Below are 17697 nucleotides of genomic sequence, written 5' to 3' on the forward strand. Positions count from 1 at the left end.
GCATTCCCCAAGAGTGGGATGCGATCTTGATAGACCCTCGCAGTGAATTTAGTGAAACAAACAGTGGGAAGACTATATGGAATGAATTCGTATCATTACTAAGATTTCATGTCCTGCTCTATGCATATCTAGCGTGAGTTATCTTTGCTTCATCACCATCTGGGCGTCACAAAGAGGTTCTATCTAGGTTCTAGACCATGCGCAAAAAGTGTTTCGCTTGCAGATTCATGCTGTAATTTTCAGTGCCATGCGTAACAAAATAACTCCCTGCCCCCCAAAAGCGCCAGCCGCTATTCGCATCTGCTCAAACGGGAATGACATATGTAAGACAAAATATTTTTGAAAGATGTGTCGTACCACGAAAAGGGTTGGACGAGGCTTGTGAAAGGCTACAGGGCGCAAATAGAGGAAGAAAGACTATGTATGGACGTGGGTCGTCGAGGGGATAATCATGCCACAGGGGCAGCGACGGCAGCCTTGGCGTCGTCCTTGTTGGGCACGATAGCTGGTGCTGGTTGCGTGAAAGATTCGGGCCAGATGAAGGCCTTCTCTTCTTTGGTTGGGCTCAGGGCTGCGAAAATCGGCACCGCAGCTTTGCTGCTGACACGCCGCCACATGTTAGCTCGGGGGTTGAAGGTGGTGGGCAAGCCTTTGCCATGAGTCTGGCCATCATCGACCTCGGCGATCTTGATCACCTCGCGTTGAATATCGTCGAATGTGTCGAACGGGATGAATGGGAGCTTGTGCTCGATACAGTATTCCTCTAACCGCAAACCACGTCGTGCAAAGAGGACATCTGCCTCTCGTGCTGCGGGAAGGTCTGAGACACCATCTCCGATGAACACTATCAAGGGAATGGTGCCGTTGTCGGACTGGAGAGCGGCGGTTTCCCTGTACTCGTTGATAGATTGTGCCTTGTCATGGCCGAGATCTGTGTCGTGTCGCCACATCGCTTCCCACTTGCTGCCATCCTCGGCAATCTTAGCATCATTGGCGACGATATCAATATGCTTGCTCATGTTCTCGCCAATAAAGTGATCAAGAACTCGCCGAAGCACGGGTTTGAGCCCAGCAGAGATTACGTTGAAGGGGATGCTGTTGTTGACGCAAAATTCGTGAAACTGTTGGAAATCGGGATCAATCTCGAGTGCGGTTTTCATCACTTCGAAGCCGTCCTCAAAAGGTACATCTAGCGAAGCGTACAGCTCATCGGAGACCTCGCGGAATGTGCGTTCGCCAGTTTCCATTTGCTTAGCGAGGATAGCTCTTCGCTCGGCACCACAACCGAAGTTGTCGAAGAGAGTGTGGCCAGTATCTTGCATGAATATTGTGCCATCAAAATCTGGCCATAGGATCAGTATTTCAATATCTCTGCCACAATATTAAGAAAGCAGACCTGAAAAGCATATGATCTTTCGTTTTGTGCCCATGTTAGCAGTGTTAGTGCGGTGGAGGTTTGGCCTCGCCTTTGCCTCGACCGGTGGGGGAGTGATTGCAATAGGAGCCATTTTAAGTGGTTGCTTGATGGCCAGCGGGTAGGATGTTGAGAGGCACACTGAGTTGATGAAACTGAAGCACGGTGTCTTGAGAAGATGTATGTAGCAAAGAAATGATCAGGTGGACTGTGCGAGAGAGGTTCGAGTTATACGTAGGAGGCGGCGAGCTTGCATTAGGCTGGTGTTGAAAAAGATGGGATTATTGTGGGCTCATGATCTCGTGCATGGAGATATCGATGGCTGTCGTTGTATTGACCATCAGAACCTTGTTGTCCTCCGCAGTGGTCCAGGCGACTACGGGATATTGGACACAGACCATCATTGGACAATGACACAGACACAGATGTAAGTTGACGCCATATATTCGTCTACCAACGATGGAGAGTGACTGGTTCCACAGTTTGTGGATCACTAATGTGGTAGAGATAACAGTAAACAGTGAGTGGCGAAGTAGCAGGAGGTCCCCTAAGGCACAATATCGTAGTAGGATTGGTCTGGCTAGCGAACCCGGGGTGGCCGCGGCGAAATGCACATGCTTAGCTTGAAATCTGGTTTCTGGCCCCCCTGAGTAATGGCATTCTCGATATGGATGATGACGCTGTGGTCTTTGACAATTGGCTTGTTGGTGCGCAATGTGGGAGCGAAAAAAGCTGGAGAGAGGCGGTCAGCATCAATGAACCAGGGCTGCAGTACATCGAATTAGTGTGCATGGACAAGCCTGAAGGGGAAACCAGGAAATCACATCTGACTTCCTCAGCCCACGGGGAGCACTATCCCAAGTCCTGCAGCCGACAAAAGTGAGATTGCAATCGGTTGGGATTGTGAAATCCTCTTCGCAAGGTGGTGTCATGGAATGTACGTGGGCTAGCAACAGGGCTAGGCTAATGGTGGCATAATTAGTATAATTACCGGCTTCCTTCTCGGAAAAACTCAATCGGAGGTAGGGGGAATGATTCTCCGAAGACTGGGTTATCATAGACTTCGATCGACATTGAGATCAACGTTCTGTACCTGTCGAGCATTTACGGTAACATTCGTCCAATGTCATTCATATTGTTTCCTTCTGTGTAATTCTGGTACTGTTCCACGAGGCAAGATCTGATTTCTGCTCCACATGGGGAACTGAACTTTGAGGACTCGAGGCTCGAAGATTTTGTTGCTCACATCTCTCGAATTATATCAGAGAAAGAAGGAGAAGGAACTACTGATGGTGACCTTGTTGTTAATCCCTTCACAATACATGAAACCGCCTGAGAGCCAAAGAATTTGATGAGGTTTTCGAGACGGGGACAGGCAGCGTCGCAAGGCATTGTTGACGTTTTCTGCCCACGGCCTTTCAGAGATGTCCTCAGCTCAGTCACGCCCAACATCTCCTTGTACGCGATGAGAACAACACTAAAGACTTTCCCTCTTTCTCTCTCCAGCGTTGACGCTAACTTTATCTCCTTCTAAACACATGGACAGCGCCCTTTTTCCCCCCTTGATGATGTTTGCCACACCTTCCTCCTCTCAGTCTTCTCATTAAACAGGGGAACCTGCCTTATCCCCTGTGCGCCTTTCTACCATCACTCTGAGCTCCTTAAAGAATCCGATTATGCCACCTGTTCTCTTAATTCCTGTACATGCCAGCAACAGCACTATGAACCGCAAGTGCGTTTGCACGAGGCCCTCTCCAACCCAATTGCCTCAAGCCATCAAGATCTCCTTGCGCAAATCAAACAGAAATTCGCCGGCAGCCGCTCTCAAATAGCGTTGTCCACCTATCTTAATACATAAGCTGCTCAACCGACCCGGCAAAAGCCAGTGGTTCTATCATGGTTGAAAGACGACTTCTCATGCTCGAGTCCTATTACGCCACTCACGATTCGAAGAACCAACACTGGCGACTCACAAACGCTCCTGGCCTCCCATTCGACGAGCCTCTCGACAACTATGAGTGGTTTGTGCCAGCCCACTGTATACCCGCTCTTGTCGATGAAGTTTCGAGAGTTATATCTCTGATGTCTTTGTCGGGAGATCAGTGGTAAGTCCTCGATCTTTGAGGAGCTCAGCAGAATGCTTTTCTAATACTCATATAGGAGACTTATCGGTGTTTTGATAAAAGGACCAGGTGGTTTGCTCCGTCACCAAGACGGCACAAGATACAGGCGTGCACTCATTGAGAAAGTCCCTCGACCAAAGTCTAATGCACCAAATGTTACCAGACAAAGCGGGGCTCCTGGACACGGAGTTTACCCAGGGCGTTAGAGGTTTGAGTTGGGAGCGGATGTTCTGAGCACTGGAAGATAGTACCGGCGCAAGCCCTCAAAGTATCGGCATATTTCGTTAGAAGAATGGAAAACCTCGACGGAACTTGTGAACTCCCTATCCTTTATCAACAGTAAACTCCTTACTCACATCTAGGGGCAAAACGTGCTCGAAAATGGCCTGTCGTTCACCATACAAAACCTACCTTTCCACACATTGACCATTAGGATCAACGCATCACTGGTGCACATTCAGAGATGTTGTACTCATTACTGAAGACCTTCACTAAAACAGCAACAGCTATTCCTAAGGGTGGTTGCCCGTAATTCGACCCCACAGCTCTGTCTCCTCGGCAGACGGTTATTGTCGGTGGTTCATTCCTCTGCACACGGAAGCGGCCCGCGTCAGTGGTAGGCATCATCAACTTGTTCCCTCCTCTGTTTTCAATTGTTAGAACACCATTCAAATTACCAATTTCAAGCATCCGGTAGAGCTTTTCGACCTATTCTCGTGACAGGAACTTCACGATGGCCTCCTCCCTTGCCCCAAGACTACTCAGACCGACCACTCGCGTGGTGCGGACAACACCACAACTCCTCACCTCGACCGTCAGCAGAATAACAATACGAGCAGCGTCGACCTCCAAACACCCTTCCGGCTTCGAACCACCCACCGCAGACGACCTATATGAGCTTCGTGACCGAGTACAGGAGTTCACCCGGCGAGAAATCCCCGAAGAAGTCGCTGCAAAGACCGACTCCTCCAATAACTTCCCTCATGAGATGTGGCGCAAGCTGGGCGAGGCAGGTTTCCTCGGTCCCACGGCCGATGAAGAGTACGGAGGATTGGGCATGGGCTACCAGGCACATTGCATTATCAACGAGGAGATCAGCAGGGCGTCTGGGTCGATCGGGTTGTCCTACGCCGCACATTCGCAACTCTGTGTGAACCAGCTGAGCTTGAACGGCAACAAGGAGCAAAAGGCTCGAGTCCTGCCCGAACTAATCTCAGGCGAGAAGATTGGGGCATTGGCCATGTCGGAACACTCGGCGGGAAGCGACGTCGTCAGCATGAAGACCACAGCGAAAGCTGTCGACGGGGGCTACCTGCTCAACGGGACCAAGATGTGGATCACCAACGGGCCCGAAGCCGATTATATTGTTGTATACGCGAAGACCGATCCAGAAAAGAAGAGCAGAGGGATCACCGCGTTCATTGTCGAAAAGGGCTTCAAGGGCTTCTCCGTCGCCAGGAAACTCGACAAGTTTGGCATGCGTGGATCAAACACGGGCGAACTGGTGTTCGAGGACGTCTTCGTGCCGAGCGAGAACATCCTCGGCGGGATCAATAATGGCGTGACTGTTCTAATGGAGGGCCTGGATCTCGAGCGACTGGTGCTCAGCGCCGGTCCGCTGGGCATCATGCAAGCGTGCCTCGACCTCGTTCTTCCATACACCCATCAACGCAAACAATTTGACCAACCCATCGCCCATAACCAGCTGATCCAGGGCAAGTTGGCGGATATGTACACCAAGCTCCAGGCCGCGAAGGCTTACACGTACGCAACAGCCAAGAAGGTCGATGAGGAAGGGCAAATCCGAACTCAAGATTGTGCTGGCGCGATTCTATACGCCGCTGAAAGAGCTACAGAATGTGGTTTGGACGCCATTCAGTTGATGGGTGGGAATGGCTATGTCAATGAGATCCCTGCTGGAAGACTGCTGAGGGATGCAAAACTGTACGAGATTGGTGCCGGAACGAGCGAGATCCGGCGAATGGTCATCGGCCGGGCTTTTAACAAAGAATATAAGGATCAAAGTATTTAGAGCTAACTCACTAATTAGCAACATATGTGGATGGACTACCAAATCCCAAGCCGGTTGGCCTAGCCAAAGGTGAGGCGGCTTTGCCCCTTTTCTGGCTTCGAGCCCCGACCTCGACCACCAGTCCCACCACGGTTTGGCTTACTACTCTGTGGTCCTGGAGGACGACTATTGCTCGGACCGGTGACAACATGGGCGTCTTGTTCCTGAAGTTCTCTGGCAAAATGCCAGTCTTCGTGTTCCGTCCGGTCTGTCTCATTGACCGGCTTTTGACATGATTTGCAGAAGAATGAAGCAATGTTCGACCGGCAGAGCAGGGAAATATCTATGTCCGCGGCCTCTTCGTTCGCACGAAATTCTCCTTGGTGAAGTTTATCGGCGGATGTGGTACCTGGGGACTGGACCCCACCTTCCCCGGTACTATCCTCCTTGGACAAGAACCGAGCGATGCTTGGGAGCTCGTCAAGACGTCGAAGTTTCGCTGGACGTCCTTCACCTTGGATCGGTGTTGTAGCATGGCTTCGATGCGGTGTGTCCATTGCAGCTTTAGCCTCGTCGCCCTTTAGAAGGAAGGTATCAATGCCTTTGTTACCAGAGACACCATCCTCGAACCCGCCGACACTCAAGGATAGGTTCGCGCATGGCCATGCGCGCCCGTCGACGATAACTTGTCCGAGTAGTGTTTTAGATAGGTCGAAAAGCATAGTCTGGTCAATCTGTTTACCTTGTGGAATTGGGAGCTGTTTCGATTTTGTCTGCCCACCTTGTCGGTGATGGAGAGCTATGGTCCTGGGCCGTCTCTTATTCTTGAGTACACCTTCTTCCACCAGTCTTGCATAGATATCCGCAACGAAGATCCGCAGCCACTTATTGGCCTGCTCTGTACTGTTTATGCTGGGTCGGAATGATTTTGCCGAAAGCATTGACTTGATCTGCGTTCTGGAATTGACCTCGCTGTTGTCTTCGCCACGGATGATTCCATGTAGCCATGTTCCGGTTTCATCCCCGAGCTTCGATTTCATCTGCTCTATGGGAACACTGAGCAGTTCAGTGACTTCCTCCGTACCAAATGCATCTACGACTTGATCGCCTAACTTGCCCCCCAGATTTCTGATCTTAGTGAACTTGAATCCCGAGAGGAAATGTTGCACAGCTCGGTTGCGAACAATGGTCTGTTGGTCCGGCTTCTTGTAACCCGCACCTAGCTTTGCCATCATTTTATTGCGTGCAATACCGGCTGAACACGTATATTTCAGGGTTTCACGAATCTTGGCACGAACGTCTCGCACAATTTCCGATCCTATATTCATGACAACGTCGTCCCAATCGGGATCATCGTCTTCAGTCTGGGCCGAGTCGAGATCGATGAGCGCGTCAGCCTGCCAGTCGAGTGCCGTCGAAGGTGGTAATGGTAGATGTTCTGTGGGATCGTCATAGGGTGTATGGCGCAATTCAGGATATCGATCAAGAAGGATTTGATGAATTTGTGCCGACAAATCCAAGAAGACCTCGTCAATACTTGCCTTCTCGACCTTCTGGATGGGCGCCGGTGGCAGAATTTCCTTGACGAGCGCCAGGCTTTTCCGCGATTCCAGTCTATAGGGATCCAGAGACACCTTGTCTGTTTGTATATGCTTTGCCGCGTCATCCCGATAAGCCCATTTATCATCCCCTTCTCGCCATGTTGCAACATGTTGAACGACTATTTCCGGACATTTGGTCTTCGCCTCGGCGACAGTGACGTGGCGATTGAGCCCAAAGTCACGGGCAGGGTAGTTGATCGCAATCAGGCCTTGCCACTGCTGCACGGCCAGTGGTCGGGTTTCCCCCACTCCCAAGCGCACCATTTCGCATTGTGCATAGAAGGCATCATAATCAATCAGTGCAATGCAACGAAGTGGGCAGGAGACGGAGGACTGGCCCAGGAGATGCAGTTGTCTATATGTGAAACGTGATTTTTTCCTGATGCCACTTGTCAGTGAAGGTGAAGGCAAGAAGGGCTGAGAGGATGACATGATCGAGACCCAGGGCAGCTGGTTTGGAGCGAGTGTTCGTGGTTCAGTGTCGCGCTCGCCTCAGGGATGGGCGACAGGTGCCTGCAGATGCGCTCGCTGAGAAGCCATCATGAGAACCGATACCTAGCAGTGACATTGACGGGGAGATATTGTCCACCTTCTACCTCAAATCTTCGCATTGTATTGAAGTAGTTGGGAGCTAACTGAGGCCATGGGCAGCGGGATGCGTGCCTGTAGCTAATGTACGAGTACATAAGCAAAACGCGTAAAACATGATGGCGTCACTAATTATCCCCATCTTCCACCTCAGGCACTTACTTGAACGTGCCAAGGACACGGCACGTGAACCGGGTGGCTTTCCAGAGCGGCTTGGTAGTTGAAATAAATCTCAGTCAGGCAAAACCACAATGAGCTGGATTAGTGCTGGGAGACAAGCAGGCTGCCTCAGGTCAGACGGAATGCGCTTTTAAGTTAAGGGAGGAGCCGTCCGTCACCGGGTGGCATGCTTTTTACATAAGTTCCTCTATCACCCGCATCTAGGGTTCGAAATTGTCCGTCATTTTAGTAAAATGACGGACAAATAGCAATAAATGACTGGCAGAGCATAAATGACAGACGCCATGACACTAAGTACTTTTAGAGGCTTGGTTATACACTAAAGATTGTCTAGATAAAATTTTGGCCTACAGCGTACTCGTAGATTTACTAGTAGGCGCCAAGAAATTAAACTCCTAGCTATAAGTGACAAAGTGCTGTCATTTTCGGGTAAATGACAGACATCTTGGCGCCCCAATAAATGACAGACATGACGTGTCCTGTCTGTCATACGAACCCTATCTGCATTAGAACTTCTCCTCCGTTTTTACTTTCGCTTATCTACCAGGACCCCTCGAATATGGAGCTCACCTCGGGTTGGGAGGAGAAGCGTCTGGGGCTGAGTCTTCTGCTCGCTTACCCTAAAGGGATTGCACTTTCCTCAGAACGTTATTAAACCCAGGAACCCATTACCTACATCCGCGGGGTGGGGGGGGGGGGCTAATGCGGATCACAAGCGCCCACTTCAAGTATCAACCTTGTTGCTTCGCTGTCACCTAAACCTTTCGATTTCAGATAAAACTGTTGAGAAGACTCTTCGCAACACTTCACTCTTGAGTGCCAAACAGGTTGAAACCTCCCCGCCAACAATCGCGTTAAGAATGGCCGAACCTACGGCTGGAAGTCACATCGGGCATGATGAGAGCAATGCCGGACTTGTCGTTGATGTGGAAAACGTAGGCAATGACACTCTTTCAGGATCCAAGTTGACACTCGCAGCAGACCAACAGCGTCGACAATGACTCTGGTCTTGGAGACTCCGTAGCTGGGTCTCTCCTGTCCACATCTCTCGCTCCATCGATCTTGGATTACAAATTTGAGAATGGCCGGCGCTATCACGCTTACCACGAGGGCAAGTATGTTCTTCCGAACGATGAACAAGAACAAGACCGTCTTGACTTGTTACATCACATATTCCGCCTGATTTTGGATGGAGGTCTTTTTCGAGCTCCCTTACAGGAACTCAAGCCTCAGCGAACTCTCGATATGGGAACGGGGACTGGCATCTGGCCGATCGAGTTGGCTCAAGATTTCCCAGAGTCCATGATCGTTGGTAATGATCTGAGTGCCATCCAGCCTAATTGGGTGCCACCGAATGTCAAATTCTACGTGGATGACTTGGAAAGCGACTGGGCGTACCCTCAAACGGAGCACTTTGACTACATCCATGGCAGAGCCTTGATCGGTAGCATTACGGACTGGAAGAAACTCGTATCTGAAGTATTTAACCACCTTAAGCCAGGTGGGATTTTTGAGAGCCAGGAATATCCCTGTGCCATCTATTCGGACGACGATACGGCATCCCTCGTTCCGGAACTTATGGACTGGGTTAGTAAACTTAATGAGGGCTGTGCAAAGATTGGGAAACCGTCCGCCAATGCCCATTTAATAAAGGGTTACATGGAAGAAGCGGGATTCGTTGACGTACAACAAGAGATACACAAAGTAAGCAGGATAGACGCAATGCTCCCCTAGCGAGTCTTCGTGACTACTGACAACGCTGTGTAGGTCCCAATCGGGAGGTGGGCAAAAGGCCACAAAAACAAAGAACTTGGCCTGTTCTATCATGCACAATCATTTGATGCCGTCGAACCAATGACCTTGGCTCTTTTCACCCGAGTACTTGGGTACACAAACGAGGAGGCACAGGTTGTCATTGCGAAGGTAAAGAACGATTTACGCAACAAAAAGGCTCACCTTTATGTCCCTTTTTATTTCATATGGGGACGAAAGCCCTAGGATCTATGAGAGAGAAGAAGAGAAAGCCACGAAACCATCAGGTCAGGTCCCCCGGTCACGGTTGATGCTGAACGACCACCAAATGAGTTGATTAAAATTCCTTAAAATACTGCTAGAAGTGGCTTGTTCGTACATTCCATATGCCGAGCCGGGTTTAGAAGTAGGTAGTGTAGCCGAGCTGCTGAATAGACCGCTCTCTTGGTCTTCTGCGTATTCAAAATACGGCGGCAATGTCTCGACGACCTAACCAGAGAGCTAATGATGAGAATGAGGTAGTTTCGGTTGGTTGTCCACAATCGGCGCGGCCCTCGGTATCTAATATAATTACGGAGTACTACTTGTACCATTGGAGCTGCCTGACCCGCCTGGCGCTTGTCCCTATCGTGTAATCTCTAACACCAACCTCATCCTTCACAACGAGCAGCAGGCAATTCTCTCCCTCATTAGAAACCTCAAGTGGGCAGTCACATCGAGATCTAAAGTATGTGTTCGAATGTCCAGACACTCACTCGATGCCTTTGGTTTGGGCTAGCCACCATCTCTCAAGCCGTCTTCGTTCCGATACCCGACAAAGAGGTTCCTGTGACGCCATTTGACTGGGGTAAACTTGAGTCCTCTCCGAAGCTCGATTTTCAGAAATGTTATGACGGTTCTTTCGATTGTGCGAAGCTGGTCGTGCCATTGGATTGGAACGATCGGTCGAATCCAAACAACATATCAGTCGCCATAATCCGACTCCCTGCTGTCGTTGATCGGTCGGATGAATCCTATGGTGGAGCGATACTTGTCAATCCTGGGGGTCCAGGAGGCTCCGGCACTGATATCCTGATCAGTTCTGGAAAATCGCTACAAGGCCTTGTGGACAGTGAGAAGCATTTCGATATCTTGTCCTTTGACCCTCGTGGAGTTAAGTACACAACACCAAATGTCGCCTGCTTCAACGACGATGCCGCTAGACAGGCCCAAATTATCCTGGGTATTGGCGCGGGTGGTTTGGATCGTTTCCCTGATGCTCTCAATGTGAAGTGGGGACTTGACCAGGGCTTGGGCCAACTTTGTCAATATTCTGGCGACTTTGAAGATGGATCGAACATTCGTCAATATGTCAGCACTGCATTGGTAGCACGGGATATGCTCGAAATCGTGGACCGGCTCGATGAACACTTGAAGATTGAATTGCGAACTGCGAATCCGCTGGCGGTCAATCAGCAACAAAAGCTCACTAAAGATCCCAAAGAGGATGTCCCGCTCCTAAACTATTGGGGCCTGTCCTATGGGACGTACTTGGGAAACACTTTTGCTTCAATGTTCCCGGAACGAGTCGGTCGAATTATTTTGGATGGGGTTGTCGACGCAGATGACTACGCTGCAACGGGGTGGACCTCAAATCTCCGCGATAATGCTAAGACCTGGTCGAAGTTCTTCGAATATTGCTTTGAGGCGGGCCCAAAATGCGCGTTCTACGAGCCGTCCAATAAATCACCAAATGACATTCGTGCGCGGGTGGACGCCTTCCTGGAGAAGCTCAAGGAGGAGCCAATCCCTTTGATCGTTGCAGGCAACTCAGTTCTCCTCACACACTACATCCTGAGAATATCGCTTCATACGTCGCTGTACTTCCCCAATTCCTTCTGGCCTCTGCTCGCACGATGGCTTCAGGTATTGGCGAGTGGGGACTTGGTAACGGCAAGCTCAATCATAGAAACCGGAGAATTATGGCAGCATCGAAAGCACAGAGGCTTTTCACCCTCCCTACCTCCTATTCCAAATCTCTTAGGCTTGGGGACCGTGTCCCTCGAGGACTCTGGTGAGCCCTTCCAATTTGGCTATACTTGGCAAACGGAAGCTTCAGTCTCGATACTGTGCGGTGACGGAGATGATATTACGGCTCGCACCAAAGCCAATCACACCAATTACCTGGCTCTCTTGGAGTCTCAATCCGAGCTGAGTGCACCTATCTGGGCAGAGATTACGCTCCATTGCATCCACTGGCCATGGTCACTGAGACCGTCATCGAAAAATCGTTTCAATGGGCCGTTTCGATCGAAACTGTCAGACTATAACCCCAGAGGTAGTCCGCTTTTATTCATTGGCAACACTGCAGATCCAGTGACGCCTGTATACAATGCCCACAAAATGTCCAAAGGACACGAAGGGAGTGTAGTACTCACTCAAGATATCCCAGGCCACTGCTCCACCGAGAATAATCCTAGTAGATGCCTCTTTCCCATCGTCAGAGCGTTCTTTGCGAATGGCACACTTCCGGAGCGCGACTTGGTGTGCGAGGGTATTCGGAAACCTTGGGATTAGGTTCGATCTTTACAGAGTTTGGCGCAAAATGTCTTGAGGAATGATGAGACTCCTCTCTATGTCTACAACCCGTAGTAAAAGTGTGCTCTCTAGCTTTGTGAATTATCCCACGAACCCACAGCCTTGCGCGTGCTGACCCCTAGGAGATAAATCCCCGGTGTCGACACCCCAATCATATCACGTGACACGACTTTTCACTTCTCTTTCAGTCCTGCTAAAACTTTCGTGTTCCCACACCACAGTCCGCCCAGGTAATTGTCAGCAACTGGGACAGCTCAAACGGAGCCGCATAAGGCTTTTTTGCGTTCTAGTAGCGTAGACGAAGGTGCTCTCGGTTTCCCTCCTGAGCTGTACACGACCTTTTTAAGCTTTCCCCAACAATGACATCCTCGTTTCTCACCCCGGGGTCGATTGCCAAAGAACACGAGCTAGCAACTCTGCATCTGCGCCGGGATGCTTCTATCCCAGTGGTCCTGTCGATCAAGGTTCAGGATGCAGAAGATCGGGGCTACGCGGAAGGCATGGTCACCAATACCCGTTTCGGCTCCTTTCCACATTCCACTATTATTGGTATGCCATGGGGCAGTCAGATCCGAGCAAGCCGCGTGGATACCGGCTCTCGTGGTAGGAAGGAGCGGCCGCACGCGAAGAAGCGGAAAGCGGATGCGTTGGAAGACAAAGCTCCAAATGGTGATGCCTCTTCGGCGCCCACCAAAGACGCCGTTGCTGCGAGTTCTGGCTTTGTGCATGTTCTACCACCTACACCTGAAAGCTGGACTAGAAACCTGCCTCACAGGACACAGGTGGTTTATACACCGGACTACAGCTACATATTGCACAGGATCAGAGCCCAACCGGGGACAAGGTTGATCGAGGCCGGAAGTGGAAGTGGAAGCTTTACACATGCCGCTGCGAGAGCTGTATTTAATGGGTATCCTCCTGTGGAGGATATTGTAAGTCAAGAAAGCTTTACGGAGAGTTCTGACACCCATGGAAAAGTCTTTTCATACGAGTTCCACGCGGAACGACACAGAAAGGTTCAGGCGGAGATGTTGGAGCATGGGTTGGATAGGATAGTGCGAGCTATGCACAGAGACGTGTATAAGGATGGATTTCTCCTTCACGACGATGAGGCTAGTAAAAGAACCTCACCCCGCGCGAACGCAGTCTTTCTCGATCTTCCGGCGCCGTGGGAAGCGTTACCGCACCTCACACGACAGTCTCAGGATGGAACACCTTCTGCGCTTGACGACCGTTCACCCGTCTACATTTGCACTTTCAGTCCATGCATAGAGCAGGTACAGAGAACGATATCAGCTCTTCGAAGATTCGACTGGCTGGAAATTGAAACAGTAGAGGTGCAGCACAGGCGAATCGACATCCGGCGGGAATATACTAGCCTGCAGTACGAAGGGATGCGGGGAGTCAACACCATGGCAGCAGATGTGAACGAGGCACTGTTAAAGCTGCGAGAAGTCAACGGAAGAGCAAGGAGTCATCAAAAGGGCAACCCTGAGGAGGCAAGGGTTTGGGCCAAGGTCGATCAAAATCAGCAACAGCAGACTCTCCCTTTCGACGGTGGGAGGCTGATTCACCGAACAGAACCAGACTTGAAAACGCATACGTCGTACCTCGTGTTTGCGGTATTGCCCCGATCATGGAGTGAAGAAGACGAAGCTGAGGCTCAAGCAAAATGGGTGAAGCATGTAGATGTTACATCGAATGTCCCGAAAAGCCAGCGCCAGCTTAAGAAGGAGGCCAAGAGGCGAACAAAGGGGCAGAGAGAGATCAAGCATCAACCACATGGACAGAAAAGACCGGGTGAGTCAGCGGGTGGTGAGAAAGAGGAGCCTTGAGATTGTGCGATGGTGAGTGTTAGAGGTTGACGGCAGAGTATATTGCACACTATGGGAGAATTTGGCCGTCGCAACGCGATATATCCACTGGCTCTTCTTCTCCGTCTTCTGATTCATACTAACGTTGACCTGGATTACTAACATTGTGAGGTCCAACCTGTTGGGTGACTGTTGTGGAAGCTGTCAAGTAGGCGTGACTGTAGCCAAACTAACAGCCCCATCAAGCCCAAGCCTGGATGATCAGCATTATTGGGGGCGGGAGCTGCCGCTGGTTTAGGCTACATTGGGCCCTCCGCTACTGGAAAGTGATCTCGGGAGATCTCAATGGGCGGCCTCACCTAAGCGGACTTGGCATGTTTGTCTTGTTTGGGGTTCCTCCAGACCCTGCCTGCGCCTTGCATGAGCATCTCTGACACATCCCAGCCCTGGGCCCGTGAAGGATGGATGCAACAAAGATGAGTCAATGAACCCACATAGTGCTCCCGCTCTCTTCTACTTGAGACGCTCCTTCTGCTCCTCTGCTCCCAAGTTTTGCAAAGCGTCCAGAATGTCTCAACCTCCCTGGGCTCAGCCCCCTGGCTCAACTCACCAGCCGCAATTGAGAATCTATAACTCCCTGACCCGGTCAAAAGTACCCTTCATTCCGATCCAGCCTGAGCACATCTCATGGTATGCTTGCGGTCCTACTGTCTATGACGACGCCCACCTGGGTCATGCCAGAAACTATGTCTCCACAGACATCATTCGTCGGATTCTGCGGGACTATTTTCACTTCAGTATCAAGTTTATTATGAATACCACCGACGTTGATGACAAGATAATTCTGCGGGGAAGGCAAAGACATCTCTATGATGAATACAAGAAGCAGCATAGGTACCGTCTTCAGAGCCCATCCATCACAACTAAAAGCTTTCTGACTTGAGGCCAAGATACATCGACGACCAAGTTCGGCAAGATGTCCGGCAGGCGTGGCACTACTACATTCAGAAAAACCTGAAAAGAATAGGCCCGAAGACACTACTGACTCCTGAAACGTTCGACGGTGTAGTCGAACAGAGCTACGGAGATATCCTTGCCGGAGGAAGTCTGGAACCAGGCACCAAACCGGGGGATAAGGAGGCAAAGATCAAAATGCACATCACAACTGCCCGAACCACAGCAAAAGCCTTGATGCAGGACCCAAAACTCCTTACACCACACGAGTTCTACAGCAGAGTTGCCGATCCAATGTACCTGGTCCTAGACGAACAACTTGGCAAGTCCATTCGAGGTGATGACTATGCTGTCTTCACGAAGCTCACCAAGGAGTATGAGCATCGATTCTTCCAGGATATGCACGATCTAAATGTGTTGGATCCCGACGAGATCGTTCGTGTGACCGAGCACGGCAAGGAGATCGCTGAGTTCGTCAAGAAGATTGTCGACAACAAATTAGGTTACAGGACCGCCGATGGTTCTGTCTACTTTGACATCAAGGCATTTGAGGCGGCTGGTTTCCCGTACGCGCGACTCGAGCCCTGGAACCGAAATGACAAGGACCTCCAAGCAGATGGCGAGGGCGCTCTTTCGCAAGCGGATGATAGCGTCAAGCGGTCCGATGCAGATTTTGCCTTGTGGAAAGCATCGAAACCTGGTGAGCCTAGTTGGGACAGCGAATGGGGCCCGGGTAGACCTGGGTGGCATATCGAATGCTCAGCAATGGCTTCTGGAAAGCTTGGAAGTCAAATGGACATACATTCCGGAGGTATTGACTTGGCGTTTCCACATCATGACAACGAGCTGGCACAAAGTGAAGCCTTCTGGGCTGACGGCCGTCAAAAACAGTGGGTCAATTACTTCATTCACATGGGCCACCTGTCCATAGCCGGGTCCAAGATGTCCAAGTCCCTCAAAAACTTCACTACCATTCGGGAAGCCCTGCATGTGCGAAAAGATTGGACATCGAGGAGTCTGCGGATCGTTTTCTTACTTGGTAGCTGGAAAGACGGTATCGAAATCACGGACGACATGGTTCTAGAAGGTCGAAGTTGGGAGGATCGAGTGGACAATTTCTTCCTCAACGCGGTCGACAACATCAACACCGCCAAGCATACCACCAATCAGAATGGAGCACTCCAAGATGTTCTACAAGACACAGAGGGAAGAGTCCGAGCTGCCCTCTTAGATTCCTTTAACACGACTGCCGCCATGGCCTCCATCTCCACTCTGATCAATGCCTACAACAGTACCAAGAAGATTGACCTCACTTACGAGGATCATATCAGTACCGCGCGCTTTGTCACCCGCATGGTCAACATCTTTGGTCTCAATGGCGATACTCCTGCCGACTCTACAGCAATAGGGTGGAAGGGCATCGAGATTCCCGACGCGGCAAAGGAATTTGTCTACCCACTTGCGAAAATAAGAGATGAGCTACGTCAAGCCGCTATTGCCAAATCAATCACAGCAGAGAAGGTCCAAAAGATCGTCTCCAGTTCTCCTGAACAAGCAGACATCCCTTCTAGCGGACGGCCCAGACCTTCATACGCCCGTGCTTTGAGCGAGTTCAGCCGCAGCGCATTAGAAGCAGCCGCACCGTCGGACTCGGTGGACCTCAATAAGCAGATCATCGCTCTATGCGATCGTGTCAGAGATGTAGATCTCTGGCAGCTTGATATCTACCTGGAAGACCGCGAGAATGCTCCCGCGCTCGTTCGGCCTGTGACCGAAGGACTCCGAGCTGCACGCCGCGAACGCGAAGACCGCGCTCGCCAGAAGGAAGAAGCGAAAAAGAAGCGCGAGCAAGAAGCACTAGAAAAACTGCAGAGAGGACGAGTCCCTCCGCACGAAATGTTCAAGCCTCCCCACTCCAACGACTACTCCGCGTGGGACCCAGACGGCATCCCGACGACAGCGAAGGATGGCTCGGCGCTGACAGCATCGAAAATTAAGCGGCTGAAGAAAGACTGGGAGCTTCAGCGCAAGGCACACGAGAAGTACCTCTCTGCCGTGCAAAATGGCGCGGCCGGACCCGCGGTTGCTTCGTCTCCAGCGCCTGAGGACGGGAGCAGTGGACCAGCGACTTAGAAAGGAGTCAAACATATCATTCAAAGTTTCAGAAGGAGGTCGAATTCCTTTGTAGTCATCAGTCGATGCAGAATAGGGTCTTCCTTGAACCTTACATATGAGCCTCGAAGGGACTCCTCTATGATCAGGCCCGAAACTCATGGGAAGAGTAGAGCAGAACAGCCAGATGAGAACAAACGTCTTGAGCCTCCTAAGATACCCCAAAGCCAATTCCATCCAGCCTTCGCTCCCTGAGAACAGGTAGAAAAGTGAACGTGCACAACAGCCTTCCACTCTCAGGTAACTAACCATCTACTCGGCGTAAAACGCTGTCCTCGTTCACGAAGAGGTGGGATATACCTTGCTCCTACCTTTACATTGCGCATCGCCACCTTTTTAAATACAACTTTCTATGTCCTTTCTATCCGATACTAACCAGGTGAGGTATCTATCATACATCCACGTGACTCCTGATTGAGCATGTATGCGTACCTAGTTAGAGGAGTCGGCAGGCGTGGCGTACGCAGGTGACGATGGTACATCAAGGTCAGTCCCATCTCGTATACACTTT

The 17697-nt window shown here is 50.7% G+C and overlaps 8 protein-coding genes across 8 annotated transcripts; 6 read left to right on the forward strand and 2 right to left on the reverse strand.

Annotated features, from left to right (window-relative positions):
• Window positions 1-449: 449 nt before the first annotated feature.
• On the reverse strand, window positions 450-1508 carry A1O9_03464 (uncharacterized protein; the record flags this gene model as incomplete). The annotated part of the gene is made up of 2 exons (XM_013409028.1): window positions 450-1342; window positions 1397-1508. 2 exons carry the CDS (start codon window positions 1506-1508, stop codon window positions 450-452), a joined length of 1005 nt encoding a protein of 334 aa, XP_013264482.1.
• A 1802-nt stretch (window positions 1509-3310) lies between these two features.
• A1O9_03465 (uncharacterized protein) lies at window positions 3311-3743 on the forward strand (the record flags this gene model as incomplete). The annotated part of the gene is made up of 2 exons (XM_013409029.1): window positions 3311-3519; window positions 3575-3743. 2 exons carry the CDS (start codon window positions 3311-3313, stop codon window positions 3741-3743), a joined length of 378 nt encoding a protein of 125 aa, XP_013264483.1.
• Window positions 3744-4270: 527 nt separating this feature from the next.
• On the forward strand, window positions 4271-5569 carry A1O9_03466 (isovaleryl-CoA dehydrogenase; the record flags this gene model as incomplete). The annotated part of the gene is made up of 1 exon (XM_013409030.1): window positions 4271-5569. One exon carries the CDS (start codon window positions 4271-4273, stop codon window positions 5567-5569), a length of 1299 nt encoding a protein of 432 aa, XP_013264484.1.
• A 59-nt stretch (window positions 5570-5628) lies between these two features.
• Window positions 5629-7581, reverse strand: A1O9_03467 (DNA polymerase eta subunit; the record flags this gene model as incomplete). The annotated part of the gene is made up of 1 exon (XM_013409031.1): window positions 5629-7581. One exon carries the CDS (start codon window positions 7579-7581, stop codon window positions 5629-5631), a length of 1953 nt encoding a protein of 650 aa, XP_013264485.1.
• A 1196-nt stretch (window positions 7582-8777) lies between these two features.
• On the forward strand, window positions 8778-9915 carry A1O9_03468 (uncharacterized protein; the record flags this gene model as incomplete). The annotated part of the gene is made up of 3 exons (XM_013409032.1): window positions 8778-8852; window positions 8899-9621; window positions 9685-9915. The coding sequence occupies 3 exons, from the start codon at window positions 8778-8780 to the stop codon at window positions 9913-9915; spliced, it is 1029 nt and encodes a 342-aa protein (XP_013264486.1).
• A 483-nt stretch (window positions 9916-10398) lies between these two features.
• On the forward strand, window positions 10399-12225 carry A1O9_03469 (uncharacterized protein; the record flags this gene model as incomplete). The annotated part of the gene is made up of 1 exon (XM_013409033.1): window positions 10399-12225. One exon carries the CDS (start codon window positions 10399-10401, stop codon window positions 12223-12225), a length of 1827 nt encoding a protein of 608 aa, XP_013264487.1.
• Window positions 12226-12605: 380 nt separating this feature from the next.
• A1O9_03470 (uncharacterized protein) lies at window positions 12606-14081 on the forward strand (the record flags this gene model as incomplete). Its single annotated transcript, XM_013409034.1, has 1 exon — window positions 12606-14081. One exon carries the CDS (start codon window positions 12606-12608, stop codon window positions 14079-14081), a length of 1476 nt encoding a protein of 491 aa, XP_013264488.1.
• Window positions 14082-14628: 547 nt separating this feature from the next.
• Window positions 14629-17147, forward strand: A1O9_03471 (cysteinyl-tRNA synthetase; the record flags this gene model as incomplete). Its single annotated transcript, XM_013409035.1, has 2 exons — window positions 14629-14954; window positions 15011-17147. The coding sequence occupies 2 exons, from the start codon at window positions 14629-14631 to the stop codon at window positions 17145-17147; spliced, it is 2463 nt and encodes an 820-aa protein (XP_013264489.1).
• Between the last annotated feature and the right edge of the window lie 550 nt (window positions 17148-17697).

The sequence above is a fragment of the Exophiala aquamarina genome (assembly GCF_000709125.1).
Source record: "Exophiala aquamarina CBS 119918 chromosome Unknown aczIA-supercont1.2, whole genome shotgun sequence".
In the NCBI taxonomy this organism is placed as follows: Eukaryota; Fungi; Ascomycota; class Eurotiomycetes; order Chaetothyriales; family Herpotrichiellaceae; genus Exophiala; species Exophiala aquamarina.